Genomic DNA, 20,542 nt, shown 5'->3' with positions numbered 1-20,542 from the left:
AGGGTAGGAAATACAGCATACTTCTGTAGATGGGAAAATGCAGACAGTTAATTCTCCTACAGATCAGTGCTAGGCCTAATCTTACCCATCAGCCTCAAAAACATCTCTAAGAAGGAGGCCTAATGACATCTTCAATCTGCACACAACCCAAAGCTTTTCCAGAGGGTGAAATACCAAATTGTGGCAACCAACAGAAGGAAGTATCTGGAGATTGTGGGATTGTTAGAGAAATGTCACCTGAACTTCCACATCATTATCACTGGAAATAAAACAAGCACAATCTTCAAATCCAATTTAGAAGATTAGGGGCTTTTTCTACCCGGAACATGGACCTTATGGTCAACAGAAGATTTATCTATCCTACCCCACAGCTACCATGTGCCAGGAACTGTGCTAAACGCTAAACACATGGGATACAAAGGTGAGTAGGCAATTTAGAAAGAAAGTCTGTCTTTATAGAGAGTCTAGCTTGTCCTTTTAGATATCAGTCAAAAAGTTCAACAGAAGGTAGGGTATCAGAAGGACACTGAAAAGGCTATCTTTGTACAAAAACTTAGTGTGTCTACAGGTGTGTGTGTGTGTGTGTGTGTGTGTGTGTGTGTGTGTGTGTGTGTTTTCTTTGTCCTGAAAGAGGAAGGCTGAAAGGCGATATGAACACCATCTGTGAAACCACCGAGGAAACAGATGGGGTAAACATAGGTTTATTCAACCTAAATCCCAGTGCACTAGAATTACAGGCTACTCTTTGAAAGCCAAAAGAGGTAAATTTAGACCACAGAAGATCAAATATGAATTTCTACTGTTGTAAACTCATGAAACCGGAGGTCAAGAGAGATAATCTGGGCCGAAATAGAAGTGGCTTTGTGAAATGGGGAAAAGGGACGCGAGTCCAGTGTGACAGGATTTTAGGACACTACCAAAGTTCTAATCCCTACAAAGCAACAAAACCAAACCCAAGATAAAGCCTGTGAGAAAGGATGTTTGCTCTCTCTCATGGAGAGAAAGCAGACTCTGAAATCTGGTGAGGTTTCTTTCTTACTTTAAACAAAGAGATGCAACGATTCTGGGGTAAGCTAATTAGGGCTTGAGCTTGTTCTTTGATACTCTTTACTGACAACCTCTCTGACCTGACAGCTCTATAAACCAGTGGGCTCAGGGCCCCTCCCGCCCCAGGATTACACAGAGAGATCTGGATGGAAAAGAGAGTTTTATACTTTGAGATGCAAACTTTTCAGAAAAAGAGGCAAGTTCATTGTTCCCAAGGCCTAGTATCAGAGGCATAGAATGCTGAAAGGGATTGAGATCCTTAACAGGAGAATTCTGATAGCCCTATCCAACAATCTAATAAAACCTAATGAATGTTAAATAATTTTAACTAACAGAAGTTAAAAAATAATGGCGCTATGGTGTTGACCCTTGTTTAGTTTTCTGTACACTTGTTTTCTGTGACCCCCTCAGTTATTTTAAGCCAGACTTAAAACCAGGCGTCCTCATGATCTATTTTTCCTTCTTACAGGGGGAATTTTGAAAAAAAGAAAAACAGGCAGACTGAAAACAAAAAAGCTCAACTTAACACATCCCTAATTTCAAATTAGCATGACTAGACTTTTTTGAATGCATTATATGCAAGTCTTTTCCTTACAGATTCATTTAAAAAATGTATTTTTTTTTATTGATTTCAGAGAGGAAGGGAGAGGGAGAGAGAGAGACAGAAACATCAATGATGACAGAGAATCATTGATTGGCTGCCTCCTGCACACCCACTACCGAGCAAGGATCAAGCCTGCAACCCGGGCACGTACGTGCCCTGACCGGGAATCAAACAGCAACCTCCTGGTTCATGGCTTTATGCTCAACCACTGAGCCACGCTGGCCGGGCTGTACATACATTTTTACAAACACATTGCAGCAGTCACGGTTCACATGACTTTGACTTCCGTTTTTAAAGTCACATTGGTAGTTCTCAACTGGCTGTGATTTGCCCTCCGGGGACACGTGGCGAGGTCTGGAGACCTCTGTGGATGGTCACAACTGGGAGAGTGTTACTGGCCTTTCGTGAGTAGAGGCTCGGGATGCTGCTCAATACCCTACAATGTACAGGAAAACCCACGCCACAAAGACTCTGGCCCCACATGCCAGTGGTGTTGAGGTTAAAAAACCCTGCGTCATACCATTAGTATTAAATCACAATTTCTAGCTGGAACAAGCATCGTTTTTTAATGCCTGAGTTAAACCCCTCACTGAGAGGGCTATGTCACAGTTAACTCTCCCATGTTGGACTATTCTAGGCTGTTGCCCATATTTCTCTATTATAGATAAGGCTGCACTGGACATCTTCACTCACTTTTTTTCCTGCTGAATTATTCCCTTAGGATAAATTCCCAGAAGTCAGAAACAGCGAATCAATGGCTATAAATATTTTTTCCTGTTTTCACAAGTCATATTGCCATTTTGCTTTACACATGGATTGAAACAGATTATACCCCACCAGGAGTGTGCGGGTTTTACCCAAACCTTGGCAGTACTGGGTGTTGCCTTTTAAAAAATCGAGAGGAGACGCGCATCTCAAATAGAGCACTGATCTCCAGTTTGCCTCAATTTGCATTTAAATTGCCACGCAGGAGGAATATTTTCCCATACTTGCTTTCTATCACTATTATTGTTTGCCTTTTGCTTATTTTTCCAGGTTCTCAATGTTTTCCTTTTAAAGTTGAACGTGATCTTTACTGAGTATAGATAATAATGCTGTTTTAGGGAATGCAATTATTTTTAAACTTAAAAGTTTTACTTTCATCCTCCTGCCCGGCACCCCCCCCCCCCCCCCCGCATAGATATGTTAATGTTTCCTCCTAGAATTGCCATTTACAATTTTAATACTCTCGTTAGGTGCTGGTCACCTCACCCGAGCTGCAGCCTCTGCACAGGGAGGCCCTGGGGAAGAGGACCGCGTCGCCGCGATTGATGTCAGCCACCAGGTAGGAACCGCACTGGTCTCTGACCGTATCCCAGGCATGAAATTTCTCTTAATCAAATGAAAGGCCTCAGGAGGTGCCACGAGGCAGGAAGGGGAATACATGTGAAGGAGGCGATCACATTCCGTGAGGAGCTGCAAGGACCCGCATTAAAAAAGGGCACCATACCTTTAGGACCTCAGCACGGGCAGCGCGCCATCTGCAGCTGTTATTAATATGCAAAAAATGCCTTATAAATACTTGATCCTGTTCGCAGTGGGGAGGCCGTTCGTTTGAAAGAGGAAGTGGGAGCTTGGAGTGGAAACACGTCTGCTTGTCTCCTTTTCCTTTTTTCATTGCTCTTTTCATCTCCACATTTCCCCTTGTAGTTTTCTGCCCCCCCCCCCACTGCACCCCCTCCTCCAACTCCTAGGAAGTGGTTGATGTCAGTTGCTCCTCTCATTTCTATTTATGGATGCTCCTCCGAGGCCCTGGTCCGTCGCCCGGTGTGGAGGGGTGTCTCTGGAGCTGGGCCCACGATTTGCCATCCTGTGCATTGGAGGCAGGAGCCCCAGATCTTCCTGCCCCCTTCCCAGCGCAGACCCCGCTTAGGAAACGCACAGCAGAGGCGTTTAGATCCAGGCAGGACCGCCCGGCCAGCGTGGCTCAGTGGCTGAGCATCGACCAGTGAACCAGGAGGTCACGGTTCGGTTCTCGATCAGGGCACATGCCTGGTTGCGGGCCCATCCACAGTGTGGGGCGTCCAGGAGGCAGCCAATCAATGATTATCTCTAATCCTTGATGTTTCTACCTCTTTCTCCCTCTCCCTTCCTCTCTGAAATCAATAAAAAAATAAAATAAAATAAAATAAATATATAATAAATCCAGCCAGTAGGGGGCATCCATAGGCAGCCTCCGGAACCGGGTGCATCCATGAACCCAGTCACGTCTGCCAAGCACCCCCTGGCTTGCTCTCTTACCCACCCCTCAGAAGTTATCTCCCAATTCTGGGTCTGTGACTTCTCCCTAAGGCGCGGGGCTGCCAAAGCATCCCACCTTTGGGGTTTTTGCTCCCCTTGCAGCCAGCGCCGTGATAAAAATGTAAAAGCATTTTATGTGACTGAACTCCAAATATGGGAAGACCCCAGTGAGGGAGGGAGAGGGTGAGTCAGTGGGGAATTCGCGGACAGGAAGGAAGAGCAGAAACTGCTGATGCTGATAAAGATCAATTTTGTGTGATACCCTAGCCTGCTTCAGAGTGGAAGGCGACAGGGAGAGGAATCCATCAAGGTACGTAACTGAAATCTGCTGGGCAGAAATTTGTTTCTAAATCCTTTCCAGATGCTTTATAGTAACTCGAAATTAGTCATTTACATGGAGTAGGCTGAGGAAGTAGTTAAAATCGAAGTCAGTGATTAATCTAATAAAGGGCCATTAGCCTCAAGAAGTAAGGGGGGTCGGCAAGGAGGGTACCACCCCCACTCCACCTCCATTTTCTCTGTGTTTAAGGGCTGGTGGGGCTCCCTAGACTTTCTCCTTAAGTGGTTTTCCTTTTGGGGGATGCTGCTAGAGGAAAGAAGGCAATTGGCTCTGGGGGGAATGACCCCCCCTCTTTTCACGAAGGGGGCACGTGAAGTTCTCAGAGCAGCTGGTTTTGCCACAGCCTCACGGGCGACCCCGGGGTTAGAGTGTCAGACCCTCGGCCCGGTGTTCCTCTGACTGCAAGGTTAACAGTTCAGTCTAGGACTTAATTTGACACGACCGAGCCCCTTTTTCATGGCAGGCGATGTCAATTCTCCTGAAACACAGCCACGGGGCTGGGTGAATGTGGAGCGTGTTTGGGGCGTGTGAGGTATTTGCAGGGCCTTTGGAGTTGTGGAATTACCAAAACAGAGCATATGGCCTTAGCCAGTTTGGCTCAGTGGATAGAGCAATTGGCCTGAGGACTGAAGGGTCTCAGGTTTGATTCTGGTCAAGGGCACGTGCCTGGGTTGTGGGCTCGATCTCCAGTAGGGGGCGTGCAGGAGGCAGCTGATCAGTGATTCTCTCTCATCACTGATGTTTCTATCTCTCTCTCTCTCCCTCCTGCTCTGAAATCAATAAAAATAGATTTTAAGGAAATATATAGCATATTATCTTTTCCATAGTTACAGACTCTCTTAGAAAAGCTTCTCGATCCCGTATAAAGTGTGTCTTCAAAGTGGGAATGTAAAAAAAAAAAAAAAAAGCAAACGTTGGTTGTGTGGATCCTCAGTGGTGGGAAGGGGTGGCTCAGCGGAGGCCTGATCCAGGCCTGGGTATCTAACAGGGAAAGTTCGGGTCTTCCCACAGAGCCAGCTCGTCGCACAGATGAAAACAAAAACGACTTTTATCCGATTTAAAAAAATCTATGAAAATGTATATTTGAGATTGTTTTTTAATGGGTGTGAGAGAAGAGTGGCAGTCGGGCTGTGGCAGGAAGTGGGAGATAAGAGAGAAGAGCGATCAAGCGCCCTTGCCCCTCGGCTGTCACACCAGGGACCAGGGACCGACCTGAGAGGAGGGAGCCGGGCTGCTCCTGCTTCAGGGTCTGGGAACCCTGAGCAGCGGCAGGAATTCCCCTGAGTTGTCTCTCCAGAGAGTTGGAAGATAGTTCCAGCCTCAAAGCTTCAAATGAAGGAACAAAATTGCAAATATTTGTGAACATATGCCTTTGAATCACTGATATTCCTAACCCACCTGGATGCAGCCTTTTTCTCCTTTCTTTAAGGCATCCTTGTGTTTTTTTTTCTTGATAGTTCTACCCCCCCCCCCCCCACACACACACATTAGGAATGAGAATTGGAGTGGAAAAAACAGGCCCATTGCCACAAAGTCTTAGTGCTTCCAGCCTCAATGGATGGTACCTTTCTTTGTTCTATGTTCCCTTTTTGATGTTGCAGAAATGAGGGAAAAGCCCATTCAGCTTATTCATGAACACGAAGAGCCAGACAAAACATTCCCAGTCTGTGAGTGAAGGAACCTCTGGGATTTTATAGTTCATTTGTCTCATTTTATTGATGAGGCAGATGAGGCCCAGAGAGGGGAAGAATCTCATTTAGGGTCACACAGCAAGCCAGGACAAGAACCCAAACGTTCTGACTCCCCATCTCCTGCTCATTTAAAATCAATACTGTAACCCTAGCCGGCTGCTCAGTGGTTAGCGCGTCGGCCTATGGACTGAAGGGTCCTGGGTTCAGTTCCAGTCAAGGGCACATGCCCAGGTTGTGGGCTCGATCTCCAGTCGGGAGCATGCAGGAGGCAGCCAATCAATGATTCTCTCATCATTGATGTTTCTTTCTCTCTTTCCCTCTCCCTGCCTCTCTGAAAACAACAAAAATGTATCATAAATAAATAAGTAAATAAAATCAATACTGTACCTGCTTCTCTGGCTTTTGGGTCAAAGGTGAGGTTTTATTAAGATCCATGGGAAGATCGGCTCCAGATTCAGTGTTTGCTGTGGTAGAAATTAGAAAAGAATCCAAGTTGTCAGATGTAGGTCTCATGAATTTTTATACATACCATATACATGCACACCTAGTCCATATGTGTAAGATTATAAACACACATACCTACACAGATGGCATTCATATTTACTCAACAAATAATAACCATAACCTCTATGGGCCGTCTAAACACCAGTTACATATAGCGTTAAGATATATTCAAATTTCAATTTTCTTGTCTTGGTTGATCTTTAAAAGAAAAAAAAAATTAAATTCTTTGTGCTACTAAGACTCAGATAAAGCCGAAATTAAAAAGGAAATATTGATGGGAAAAATCTGCTGATGCTGCCGAATATGAATTTTGTATGATAGCACTTCACAGAAGCAGGAAAATGCTTCTGCAACCTTCCAGATTGAGAGATCAGAGATGTCCCCTTTCCCTTTCCCCTCACAGTGTGGAGGGGCAACAGGAGAGGAGGGGGCGTGATGCCACAGTGGGGCCCTCCAAGGAGCAGGTGCCCCACAGACACAGACATGGAGTTGGCGTGTAATCCACACGCCTCTCCTCCGCGGTTGTGCTATCTCTGCTCCCTACAGGTGTGGAAACTGAGGCTCGGAAGGTAAAGTCACCGCCTCAAGCTTGTATAACTAGTGAGGTGTTTGAAAAAAATATATTTTTATTGATTTCAGAGAGGAAGGGAGAGGGAGAGAGAGAGAGAAACATCAATCATGAGAGAGAATCATTGATCGGCTGCCTCCTACGCGCCCCCTATTGGGGATCGAGCCCGCAACCCAGGCATGCGTCCCGATGGAGTATTGAACCAGGACCTCCTGGTTCATAGGGCAACCACTGACTGGGCACCAGTGAGGCTTCGAGCCCAAGACTGCCTGATTGAAACCCCAAGCTGCAGAGGGATAGGGTTTATTTTGTTTTTCTTTCTTCCTCTTAGAAAGCAAATTCAATGTTTATAAAGGAATGTTTATTTGAGGAACAAATTTAGCCAGGCGCATGGCTCCTCTGTCAAAGGAGTTTAGCCTCTTGTGTGGGACGAGTGTCCAACAGAAAGTTCTTTCCATGCTTGCTGCTCGGAAGTAGCTCTTTTAAGAGCCTGTGGCCACATGTGACTCTGCTTCTTTGTCTCCTTGACCTGAAGCCTCCAGTCATGCCTTGTGGGCTGACCTTTCCTTTTCTGTTGTTTCTCAGCTGTCCTCTTCTGTCTCGTTTGAAAATGGCTTCAGTACAGATTTAAAACGTTTAAAAATTGAAAACAGCTGGGGAAACTGAGGCCCAGAGAGTGGTTTCCTGGGATTGGCTCAGGGCCATACCTTGAAATAGCCCAAGACCGGATCTCCTGATTTAGCATCTTGTACTTTCCCTTCCACATCACACTGCCTCCTGTTAGCCTCACTTGAGCTTGCCACATCCCAGCTGCTTGGCCCCCGGACAAATCCAGCCCAGCAGAATCGTGTTGCGATGAGGTTCATTTCACTGTGGCTTGAAAGGAACCACGGGTCTCTCAGAAATGAAACTTATAAATTCTAACGCATAAGGAAAGTTCTTGCAACACCAGGAGAATGAATCAGTCAGCCAGAGTTCAAGAAATGTAAACACATTTTTAGATAGGAGGCTGAAAAATCGCTTAAGACTTCTCCATCTCGTGGGTCAAGACCCTGATAATTTACTGAGGTCTAAGCTGTCGAGGAGGAGACGCAACTCACACTGCATTCCTGGGAGATAGAGCAATGGGGGTGGTAACACTTTCTCTCTGAACAGTGTGGGGAGATCTACCCCTGTTATCAAGCCGAAGAAACGAACTCATTGACCAACGCAGACAACTGGCTGTGAACACAGACCCGGCTCCTTTTCATCATTCCGGAGGCCATGTGCACAGTCACAGATACGGGTGGCACAGCTTCCAGGCCGGCCTGAAACTGGGAGCTCGCGGTCTTTCTGTGATGAACATTTCTGCCACTAAAGAGATAAACAGAAAACACTCTCCTTCCCTGGCTGCCCACCATCAGGCCAGAGCGGATTTTCAAACGTGCGCATTAATCTAACCACAGGCTTTTAGCAAGGAGATAGCCTTCCCGCCAGATAACCGGCAGCTCCGAGATGACCCTTACTCGATGGGGTCCCATCCCAAGCCTCCGCTGCCTTCTTCGAGTCATGGGATCCTTCACCAAACACTCAAGACTTGAATAGCAGGAGAGAGCATCTGATTCTAGTCTGGAATAAGATGCCTTAAAATTTCCTTCTACGTAAACCTATGTTGACCATGTGTAATTGCCAAGTTGTGGTTCACCGTTTTAGTTAAAAAGGAAAGGTAGTCATATTTACTCTGGCGGGTCCCATCTGGCATCAGAGTGGGAACTGAACTCCAAAGAGTCACCTTATCAGGCAACGTGGGCCACCTGCCTCCTCCATAGATGCTGTCAGACCCGTAGGCTCCAAAGGGGCCCCACATTCTGTGGCCACAAGGGCAGTAGCTTTTGGAGGTGCTGGCAGGAGCCTCTTTAAATCTGTTCAGGGCCTTTTCCCACACGCACCCTTCTGAGGCATGAGTGGCCTTTGATCATCAGCCTGCTGTCATGGAACTTCGCCCGCACCTGCGGTGGTTCATCACTGAGGAGGGATCTCTTCATTGCCACACAGACCTCAGGGAGAAACTTGGCCTTCTCAGAGCTTTGCACGTGGACTTACGGCAGGAACCAAGAGGAGGAGGCCTAAAAGTCAGCGTTTGTACCTCCATGGTTTTTATTTTGGTCCAAAATGGAAGATGCAACGGCAAATTCCAGATTATTAAAAAGAAATTCTTCCCAGTATAAACTAAACCATAAAAGGAAGGATAATTCTGGTCCCTTTATATAGGCCAGCTGACCTTTCCTTAGGACTGCTATCTAAAAATACTTATTTCGTAGGATAGGACTCAAGATGTCTATGGCCTATAGGGTGTTTATTGTGTTATAATAAATCTCAAGTCTGCTTGTTTGATGTAGGAGACTGAGACCCAAGATGGCCTTTTGGTATTGTCATTATCAAATTCTTGGGGTAAGATTTAAGACCTTGCTAATGCCACACATTTTCTCTTTAAATTTTCCTGGATGATGAGGAGGGTGAGATGGGCATATCAAATAGTTGCTCAAGACCTGAGAAAGTCTCCAGGCCAAAGACATACCCCAGGGAGCTCTATTAAAGGAGCCAGCTAGACGGATCTAGAAGATATGAGTCATTCCGAATTTAAATATGGAAATGCAATAAATGCAAGAGCAATATTTTTCTTCCAATTTGGAATAACAGTTCTTTTACTTACTTATGTCTTCGTAGACCAAGGCTAGCTCAGTCTCAAGGGTCTGGCTTTAGCTTTGGGAAAACCAACTTCTCTCAAAAGTTCATAAATTATTTTTTATGGAGAGGTCCAGTGATACATGGCAGTTTACCAAGCCCCAAATGGAACGCAAGCTAGATGATGGAATTTAAATTTGACTCGTGTAGCAATAACAAAAAAAATCAGCTACATGAGAAACCCTCTAATCAAGATATATCATAAGATTAATAAGGATACTTCTGGTGGAAGAATGTATGGAAGAAGGGAATTAAAAAAGAGGTTGAAGGTAGAACTACATACAAAGTGGCTAATCCATTTAATTCATGTGGTGGCCTTAATGGTGCAGAAAATATTATTCTTGCTCACGTGCTCTCAAACAAGTATAGACATCTGGTCTCCCAGCCTCTAGTCTTTCCCCTTTCAATCCATTCTTTACATAGCTGGGAGAATCATTTCTCTGAAATAAAAACCTGGTTATGTCAATTTCTGTGTAAACAGGATCTCAAAGCCGTTGGGATAAATTCCTTAGTTGCTGGCTATGGCCCTTTATAATTTAGCTCTTGCTTACCCCTCCAGCTGAGTTTCTCACCACTTCCTCCCCTACATGTGCCCTGGGGTCCAGGCATTACAAGCTGCTCTCACTTCTCCCATGGTGTCATTAGCCTTCATATGGCCTCTTTCCCTGGAGCCTCCTTTCTTCTCCTCCACTTGGCCGCTCCCTACAGATATCCTTAGAAACTCAGCCTAAGTGTCCTCTGCTTCCAAAATACTTCTCAACCTCTCAGTGGAGGTAGCCTGTGCTCGTTCAAAGCTCTAAGCACACTCCACTACTTTAAGGCATAGACTTTGTCTCTCAACTGTATTCTTGTGCCTGGCACTGTATTTAGCATTAGTAGGTGGTCAATTAGTATTTACCGAATGAATGAATACATAATCTTTATGTACTCTGTAAAATAGACTCGCTAATTCTTTCTATTGGACATGTTCTGATACTGGTGTCTTCATTAATTTTCAAATGACAAATCGTAGAGAACGAAGACAATAGCAAGTGAAAATGCTTGGGCCACAGGGAGATGTATGAAAGCAGCAAGAGAGAAACCAGGGGGGAAAAAATCCTGAAGAAAAGCCTCATGCTTCGCTATGTTTTTGTTGTTGTTCTTTGATGAGAAGATAAACATCTGAAGGGTGATAAAATAGAAAACAGTATTTACAGATTATTAATGAAAAGTATAATTTTTTGATCACTTGACAGAACAGAAATTAATATACCAAACCTTTTTATGGGTTGAGAAATGTAAATGATACACATACACACAGATCAGCCTTAAAACGTGTTGTGCCAAGTCCTACTTCACTGCTTGCGGAAGGCCCTGATGGCACATGCATCTCGTACAGTGCGTGAACCGCAGATCTGGACTGCTTTGGGAGGGACATGTTCGGAGAACTTCAGGAATCCTTGGACTTGTGAATACCCTTTGTATATCACATTCCCAATAAAACTAAAGTGGAAATGAAAAAAGAAGGGGAACTCTTTAGACTCTTGATGAGTCTATAAATAAATGAATCTATAAACAAAGGATTAATTTATAAAACCATTTTGGGGGGTCAGAGACTCATCAAATTGTTAAACCCACTTCACTTTTCTCTTACTTCCATCACCAGCCCCAGCAATTGGCCTTCTTTTAAGGGCCACTAAGAAAAAACAATGGCCCTAGCCAGTTTTGCTCAGTGGATGGAGCGGCGGCCTGTGGACTGAAGGATCACGGGTTCGATTCTGGTCAAGGGCACATACCTCCGTTGCAGGCTCAGTCCCAGTAGGGGCGTGCAGGAAGTAGCTGATCAATGATTCTCTCTCATCATTGATGTTTCTATCTCTCCCTCTCTCTGAAATCAATAAAAATATATAAAAAAAGAAAAAATGATAAAAAATATATAAATCAGTGTTGTTCTTTTAAAAAAAATAATGTAACATGAGCTATTGCAGATGTTACAATGAATATAGACCACAACACAGAGATGTGGGTGCTGGGCAGTTGGGTGGGTACACTCCCTAGTTTAGTGATGGTGTTTTGTCTCCCACCTTTATGATGCCTAGGATTTGACTTCTTGCTTCTGCAAAATGACAAATTGCATGTGTCCCTGACTTCTGAAGTCTTTTACAATTATTTGAAACCGATCTTCAAGTCCACAGATAATCAATGTCCACCATTTATATAATTTTTTAGAATCGTATCTTTTTTATCTGAAACTGTTTATTAAAACAAAATGACCAATAAGGAAACAAAAGTTGTGAAAACTCTATAGGTGATTCCAGTCACTGGAGGTCAACTTGAGAATGAAATCACCTATAGAGTTTTCACAACTTTTTGTTAACTTGCTCTTTGAACTCAATTCCAGGGGATATTGAGTATTTTCAGAGTAGAGTTATATCCATTTTCCTAAAAAATAAATGGGGGATGTTAAACACAAAGAGATATAAGAGTTTTTCTTTAAGGTCGTTGAGCAAATCAAGGGGACAAATACGTTTCCTACATTCTAAGCCCTGAAAGAGGTACTCTGTGCTTATAAGGGCAGCCTACTGGAATGCATTTTCCTGCAACTACTATGTTCTACTTGGTGGTGAGTCTCCCAGCTCATTCTTAAAAAACAAAAAACCAGTTTAACCCGTATTATAGCTGAACTTTTTTATTATTCAAATGCACATAAAACACCTATAGTCTGTGTGTGCCAGCAGCATTCTGCCAGGTCCCCGTGGTACTGGTGGGTCCCTGTCCTTAAAAAGCTTGCAGTCTAATGGAGAGGAAAGCCTAGAAAGTAGACCATTCTGTAAGAGAGATGCTGTGATGGGCCACGTACAGGGTGCAGTGAGAGCGGGTGGAAGAGGCCTGCCACCCAGTCGGTGGAGAGGATTGGGTGGGAGGCACAGAAAAACTGCCTGGAGGGAGGTCGACTTGAGAATGAAATTGGGAACTGAATGATGAGTAAGAGTTAACCAGGGAAAGGGGTAAAAGTTGGGGGATAGCGGAAGGTAGAATGGTGGTTGTCGGGGGCTGGGGGCTGGGGGAGAATGGGGAGTTATTTCATGGGTATACAGTTTCAGTTTTGCAAGATGAAAAGAGTTCTAGAGATTGGTTGCACAACAGTGTGAATGTACTTAGCACTACTTTACCCTTAAAAAATGGTTACGTTGGCAAATTTTATGTTATGTCTATGTTACCACAATTTAAAAATATGTCGGGTGTTAGGAGGAGAAGAGAGATTGTGCTTCAGGCAGAGGGAACAGTATTTTCAAACAATTGGAAATGAGAACAAGATTTGAATTAGCCTAATGAAGGTCTTTTAGGGACTAGGAATAGAGAAGAGAAGGAGTAAGTTTTCTTTCTTTTCCCTGGACGTAGAGCTTGTTATGGGGCAATTCTGAAATAGTTTGTCTTTGGCACTCTACCATTTCCTTTTCTGTACTTTTCTCCTTCTTCTGCCTCCTTCCCTGTACAGCTAATATTCTCTATTAATCCAAGCTCTCTGGGGCACTGTACCAGTCAGACATGTTTCAACCCTTAAAACCCTACTTACCCTAAAAATACCCACCTCTGTTTCCACCCCTATCAGAAATTGCAGTCCCTCAGCACAGCAGTTCTCATCTAGGTTGCAAGTAAATAAAATTTTACTAAAGTGTGAATGAGTATTAGCTTTTCAGTATCAATACTTTAAGAGAATACTTCTGAATCCAAAATAAGTCTATTACTAGTGAGATTTAAATTGTAGAACAGTAGAAGTGAAGTTATAAAATTTTGGTCATATTAGGAAGAATATTTTTGGTCTGGAGAGCTACCCTGTAAACAGGCCTATCTTGCTGGAAAATCTGTTTCAAGAGTTTGGTTCTCCTGAACAATTTATTTTTTTCAGCGTCTCTCCTTCTTCCATATCTTTAAAAGTTGCAAATCATTTTCAGTGTCATCCACACAAGGGGGTCTGATGCTGGTAAGGGGAATTGGCAGGAGTAAAGAACAACAGAAGCCATTTGTTTGTACGGGTCATTTTTAAGTCAGGAGCTTCCTAACGTCTCACATGTTGTCAGGTGGAAATGTGCCTGTGTAGACTGACATCACCACTAACCCTGAGCAGTGGTAAAAAAACACACACCAGTTTCTTAAGATTCAAATCTCAGCTTCACCACTTAGCTGTGTGACTTTGGGCAAGTCATGTAACCTCTCTGAGCTGCATGGTCCTAGATAAAAAATAAAGATAATAGAATTTATCTTACATCATTGGTGTGAGGATGAAGAGAAATAATGAGTGTAAAGCACTCAGCACAATGATTGGCCTATCAAAGAGAGACAACAATGGTAGCTATCATCACGATCCCCTCCTTCTCCTCCTCCTCCTCCCACTCCTTTACTGAAGGCTTCTATTTAAGAGCTGCTTTGACCCATTTCCAACCAATGGGCGAGAGTGAGCAGAACTGACACGGAAACTCTTCCCATGACGGTCAGCCTCTCCACCCAAGGAGAACGGCAGGAAGGGTAATATGGAATACCAGGCATCCGAGCATTTCTCTGCTGACAGATTTTGAGATTGGCAAGCATATGACTGTGCCTTCCCCGCGCCCCCCCCCCCCCCCTTCTAGTTTTGCAGCCTCTGGCAGAAACAGTTCCCTTCACTCAGCCTGGCTCCGGCCCTCCATCTATGGCCTGGCTTCCTGTTCCTTTAGCAGGTCCCTCACTCAGGATTCATTGCTGCCCGTCCCAAAAATAAGCAGTAAGGAAGACCACACACATTTTGCTATTAATCAAAAACTATTTTTAGGAGAGAAAGTCTCTACATAATCATCCTTTCCTGCTGGTCTGCAGCAGAAGCAGCGATGGCTGTGGGTGGAGGTTAAGCTACAAAGTGGACCTCTACTCTCAGTGTTTGCTTAGTTCTCTATGGGGGAAACACAATATGAGAGGAAGCTTGGAAGAGGCAGGACTGGCCTCCGTCCTCCGTTTTTTTTTTTTTTTTTTTTTTTTTTTAAATTGACTTCAGAGAGGAAGGGAGAGGGAGAGAGAGATAGAAACATCAATGATGATTGAGAATCATTGATCAGCTGCCTCTTGCACACCCCCCACTGGGGATTGAGCCCACGACCCAGGCATGTGCACTTGACTAGAATAGAACCCGGGACCCTTCAATCCACAGGCCAACGCTCTATCCACTGAGCAAAATCAGCCAGGGCTCAGTCCTCCATTAAAAGTCCAAGCCTGAGAGTCTTTCTCTCAGTTTCCCAGTTTGTGGTTGTGCAAGCTGAGCTGAGCACAATTCTAGGAGCCAATATCATCTTGTTATAATTGTGCAGCATATGACCTGCAGAACCCTCAGGACATCCCTGAAAATTCTCCTTCCTGGGCCAGCTAAGCACAAGCACTGGTTCAACCCGACTTCTCTTCTCCCCCACTATTTACACTCAGACCAGCATACCCAGGGCTGCCCCTGAGTAACTCATGAAGTGAACCCTCTTTCCCACTTATTGCTATATTGGGGGAGAAGCTGTGTATTTCTGGAGGTCTAGGTATGAAATAATATGTACGTGAGTCAAATGACATAGATGAGAAGCACAGGTGACTTTTTGAGGAAAATCTAAACTTATAGGAGATGTTGAATACTCGACCCCTCATTTTCATGGCTGAAATTTGAACTGACAGATTCATAGGCTGAAAAACAAGAAGAGTTTTACCTAAAGAGTGAAAAAGTCTTGAAAAAAGCTATTTTCCTTACCCCAAGACAGGGGAAAACACAAAATGGATGCCCTGATGCTTAAGCCTCGTAATGAATGGGATGGCTTTGAAAATTCCTAGATGCTATCATGGAGAGAAGGTTGACTTAGGGCTTAAAAGCATTGAAGAAAGTAATATTTTAATTTAAGATGTTGAAGGGAGAAACCCTGCCAGGACCATGATGCCAAATTTCTGAGAGGGGAACTCTTGACAGAGCAAGAGCATGAAACAGTTACTGCTTGACACAGGCTGTGCGGAGGTGCCCAGATGTGCACAGCAGATGTGTCACAGAGCCCTGTGCGCACAGCAATGGTGGGATGACAGACGCAGGCGCATGTGAGGCGCCCAGCCTCCAGCTGTAGTGTGAATACAAGGGTTGGGCCGGGGAGACGTGAGGGATTCTAGCCCATCTGATTGCAGCCAAAGAGACAGACAGGCTGTTGCACAGGCCTGATGAATTTTTGTGTGTGATCTCTTAGAGTCACCATGGGTGAGAATTATTCTCCTAGCTGTCCTTGTCAGTCACATGAAAATTAATTAAAACAATGCCGTTTCAATGGCCCCGGAGGATTGGGATGTCAGACCAGAGAAAGACAGTTAAGTTGGGGGGGAGGGGGGGATAGATAGCAAAGGGGTCAGATGAGTGGATGGGAAATGAAAGAATGATTTTTAGTAGGAAATTGTGTGTGTGTGTGTGTGTGTGTGTGTGTGTGTGAAAGAGAGAGAAGGAGAGAGAGAGGGAGAGAGAGAGAGAGAGAGAGAGAGAGAGAGAGAGAGGTGTGAGATATTAAGGAGATAGCAATAGGGAGGAAAAGGTCCAGGAAGTCATAGATTTCTGCAAAAGATTTCTAGATCATCCATCTAATACCTACTGAAACTAATTTCCAAACACATGTACGTATGTATTTATGCTTCGTTGTCTCATTACTGATAATAACCATACTAGAGAGGCTGCCGGAAATGAATGTCTGGGTTATTGGTTTGCTACAGTGAGGTGGGGCTTGGAAAAGCTGCTCTTTGTTGCTTTCCCATCTTGGTGTGCACACAGCCACACACACAGCCACACACACACACACACACACACACACACACACACACACACACACTTAGGCTCAGTGTGGCGGCTTGGGATTCTGAGAACCAACACTGGAGAGAGGGAAAAGCCATAATTAGTGTTAATTGTTGACCCTCCAGTTCCAGAATAGATGCTCTGGAGAATGGGAAATGAGAACAAACATTAATTATTGAGGAAGGGACCTTGGAGACAGACACTCTGGATTAAAAGGAGAGAGATAAATTGCATAATGAATGTTAATTTTCCCTCCAAGAATTGAGTGCTCGGTGGTTGGGAGGGAGAAAGAGGCTAAAACAATCATGAAAGAGAAACCTCGGTGTGTGTCGGGGTGAGAGGGGACAGGCGGGTTATACAAACACTTTCCATCACTGCTTCCGCCTTGCCCTTCGCCTCACTCACTGCTCCCAAGAAATCTGCTCTCAGGGTTTTCCTGAGGACTCATTACTCACCACAGTGTTCTGCGAGGAAGCTCAGCCTCTTCCCTGGAAGCACACCAGCCAGAAAACAGCCACAGAGCATTGCTGACAGGCTTAGAGGCGCATGACACTGGGATTTGCTTTTTATGTGCTGCTGGGAGTTTGACTTAAAATGAGGGAGGCGGCCGGAGCTGAGTGCCACTCAGGAGAGGGTTGTGCCCGTGGGAATGACTCAGGCTCCAGGGACTTAATTGTTGCTTTATCTTAATTAAAATACACAACACACACACACACACACACACACACACACACACACACACACACACCCTCTCCGCAAACTAATCCTCTTAACTGAAAGTGAAAACAGAAAAAAAGGTGATTTGAGCAGAAAATCAGAGATGAGAATTGCAGCCGATTTTGTCAAGATGCTCTACAAACAGGCTTGTCACGGCTGCTCCGAAGCAGGGTGCTGGTGGAGGTCCCACATCCCGTGGGTGGCCTGGGGACCTTCCTGCTGTGTCTGTCCACGGTCCTCATCCGCTACTGTCTGGATGATTCTGCAGTAGCTCAGGCTCGCCACCTTTTCTCTTGCGTGTCCTTCATGCTGGAACACACGTTGGCTTGTAGGACATCCCTCCTCAAAGGAATCCTGGGATTCCTTGTTGCCTAAGAAGCAGCATTTCAGCTCTGTCCTCGCATAGGAAGCCTTGCTTGGGCTGGCCCTGGCCTGTCTTTCAGCTCCGACCCCACCATGAAGCCCCTCCACAGTCCATTCCGCACGTCGTCCTCCCACATCATCCCATACGGATACCCTACTTTCCTATCTCTTAGCCTTTGTTCATGCTGTTCCCTCCGCTGGTTATGTCTCTCCTTCTTCTCTTTATCCACTTCGACTGTTTCTCAAAAAATCAGTGCAAATGGAGAGTCTCTGGAAAAACCCGTCCTCATCCCCCGCTCCTTCCTCGAACACCCGCGACTGGTGTTATTTAGGCGTCTATTACAGACTCATCTGATTCCACCTCGTGGTAGTTAGTTGCTTGAGAATCTGTCCTCAGACGGACTGTGGGGTCCTTGAGGGCAGCTGAGTTCCCAAGCAGTGAAATTGCTTGCCCATGATCACAGAAATCATGGTGGTAGAGTCAAGACTTTGAAATTTCAGTCTGGAGTTCTTTCTTCTTCCTCATGCGGCCTCATCCGAAGGGCTTGTCCTTTAAATGTCAGGCATCTTCACAAAGCCAGTCGCTGCCAAGAGAAAAGCTACCCGAGGAACATCGTACTTCGTCAACCGTCCCACCAGCACCGAAGGATCCTTTTACCCGTGGGTCCCCACAACCAACATTATCGCACATGACAAAGGGGGAGAACAAAGGGAAAGTCCACCAATGAGCATCTGTTTGCCCCCAAATTATCAGTGTTTTGAGACCAGCGGGGATATTCTCGGATCCTTTATCTTTTTTGTTTACCAAATTGCAGACCATCAGGAAATGACACCACGTATATTATCTATGGCCGAAAACACATTACCTAAATCTAATGATTTAAAACAACAAACTTTTATTGTATCTCACGCAGTTCCTGTGGGGACCTGGGAGTGGACGAGGTGTGTGATTCTGGGATAAAGTCTCCCGGGAGCCTCAGCCCCACTGTCAGCGCAGGATGCAGTCGTCGGGAGGTCTCTGGTGCCGGAGCATCCCCGCTACAGTGGCTCACGCACAAGCCTGGAGAGCTTGTTCTGGCTGTTGCCATGTGGACCTCTCCCTTTCACTGCCTCATGACAGACAAGGTGGTTGACTTTCCCCAGAATGAGTACTCCACAAGGGAAACAAGGAGGAAGTGCCTTTTATTTTTTATATGTTTTAAAATCTTTATTATTGAAAGTATTACACATGTCCCCTTTTTTCCCTCGTTGACCCCTTCTAGCCCATCCCTGTCCCCCACCCCAGGCCTTTACCACCCTATTGTCGATGTCCATGGGTTATGCATGTATGCATACAAGTTCTTTGGCTGATCTCTTCCCTCCCACCCACCCACCCCCGCCTTCCCTGTGAGATTTGATAGTCTGTTGCAGGCTTCTATGTCTCTGGATCTATTTTGTTTATTTTGTTCATAAGATTCCACATATGAGTGAGATCATGTGATACTTGTCTTTCTCTGACTGGCTTATTTCACTTAGCATAATACTCTCCAGTCCCTCCATGCTGTCTCAAACGGTAAGAGAGTCTTCTTTTTTACTGCTGCATAGCATTCCATGGTACAAATGTACCACAGCTTTTTTATCCACTCATCTACTGATGGGCACTTGGGCTGTTTTAAGATCTTAGCTATTGCAAATTGTGCTGCTATGAACATATGGGTGTACTGGTGTTTCAGGTTTCATAGGGTATATTCCTAGAAATGGGATCATTGGGTCAAATGGCAGTTCCATTTTGAGGAAACTTCATACTGTCTTCCATAATGGCTGCACCAGTCTGCATTCCCAGCAGCAGTGTGCTAGGGCTCCCTTTTCTCCACATCCTCGCCAGCACTTATCATTTGTTGATTAATGGTAGCCATTCTGATGGGTTTGAGGTGATACCTCATTGTCCTTTTAATATACATCTCTCGGATGATCAGTGAGTTTGAGATTTTTTTCATATGTCTCTTAGTCATCTTTATGTCCACTTTGGAGAAGTGTCTATTTTTAAATTAATTGTTGGTCTTCCTCTTGTTAAGTTATATGAGTTTATATATATATATATATATAATTTTTATTGATTTCAGAGAGGAAGGGAGAAGGAGAGAGAGATAGAAACATCAATGATGAGAGAGAATCATCGATTGGATGCCTCCTGCATGCCCCCTACTGGGAATCAAGCCTGCAGCCTGGGCATGTGCCCTTGACCGGAATTGAACCTGGGACCCTTCAGTCAGCAAGCTGACGCTCCATCCACTGAGCCAAACCAGCTAGGGTTCCTTATATATTTTGGATATTAACACTTTATCAGATGTATCATTGCCAAATATGTTCTCCCACAGGGTGGGGCAAGGGGTTTTCCAACAGGGTGGGGCAATTGCTTCCCCCCAGGCAGAAGCTGCCTCAGTGGTAAAGATCTGCAGGAAAATGATGTCCTCCACTGACTGCGTGAGGGAATGACTCAGCACAGGAAACCGGGGTGTCTGCCTTCTGAGCTCTAACCCCAGAGCCCCCAACCCTGGCTTCTGCTCACACAGCTCCAGTCCACTTTGCCCTCCTTCTGCCTGGGCCCAAGCTGAGTGGCTGCATGTGAAATTTTATGTGTTGGCCCTTTAAGAGGGTGCCCGCTGTCTCTCCCTGGCAGATAGCACCCCCTGCTTTCCACAGCCAGATGTTACGTGGGCACCTGCCTCAGTTCTGGAGCTCTCTGCTGGGGAGCCCAGCTTGGGGCTTAGACCCCAGAGTTCTCAGTGGCAACCCCCACAGCTGAGATGGCTCTCGGGAACTTCAGCTTCGGCCTGTGGGGCCCGGCCAGCCTTTCACGCCTCCGCCCCTCCTACCAGTCTCCCTGCGGTCTCCGCTTCTCGTCCTCAGGTATCAGGGT

The 20,542-nt window shown here is 45.2% G+C and overlaps 1 protein-coding gene across 1 annotated transcript in view; it reads right to left on the bottom strand.

Annotated features, from left to right (window-relative positions):
• The window catches only part of KIAA2012 (KIAA2012 ortholog), a 92,618-nt gene that overhangs the window by 40,110 nt on the left and 31,966 nt on the right, over positions 1-20,542 (bottom strand). The window contains 1 exon segment of the mRNA XM_059704849.1: positions 6,350-6,426. Within this exon segment, the coding sequence (XP_059560832.1) occupies positions 6,350-6,426 (77 nt within the window).

Source organism: Myotis daubentonii, chromosome 7, assembly GCF_963259705.1.
Source record: "Myotis daubentonii chromosome 7, mMyoDau2.1, whole genome shotgun sequence".
Taxonomy (NCBI): Eukaryota; Metazoa; Chordata; class Mammalia; order Chiroptera; family Vespertilionidae; genus Myotis; species Myotis daubentonii.
Note: the sequence above shows the minus strand (reverse complement) of the source record. Positions and strands in the feature narration are given on the sequence as shown.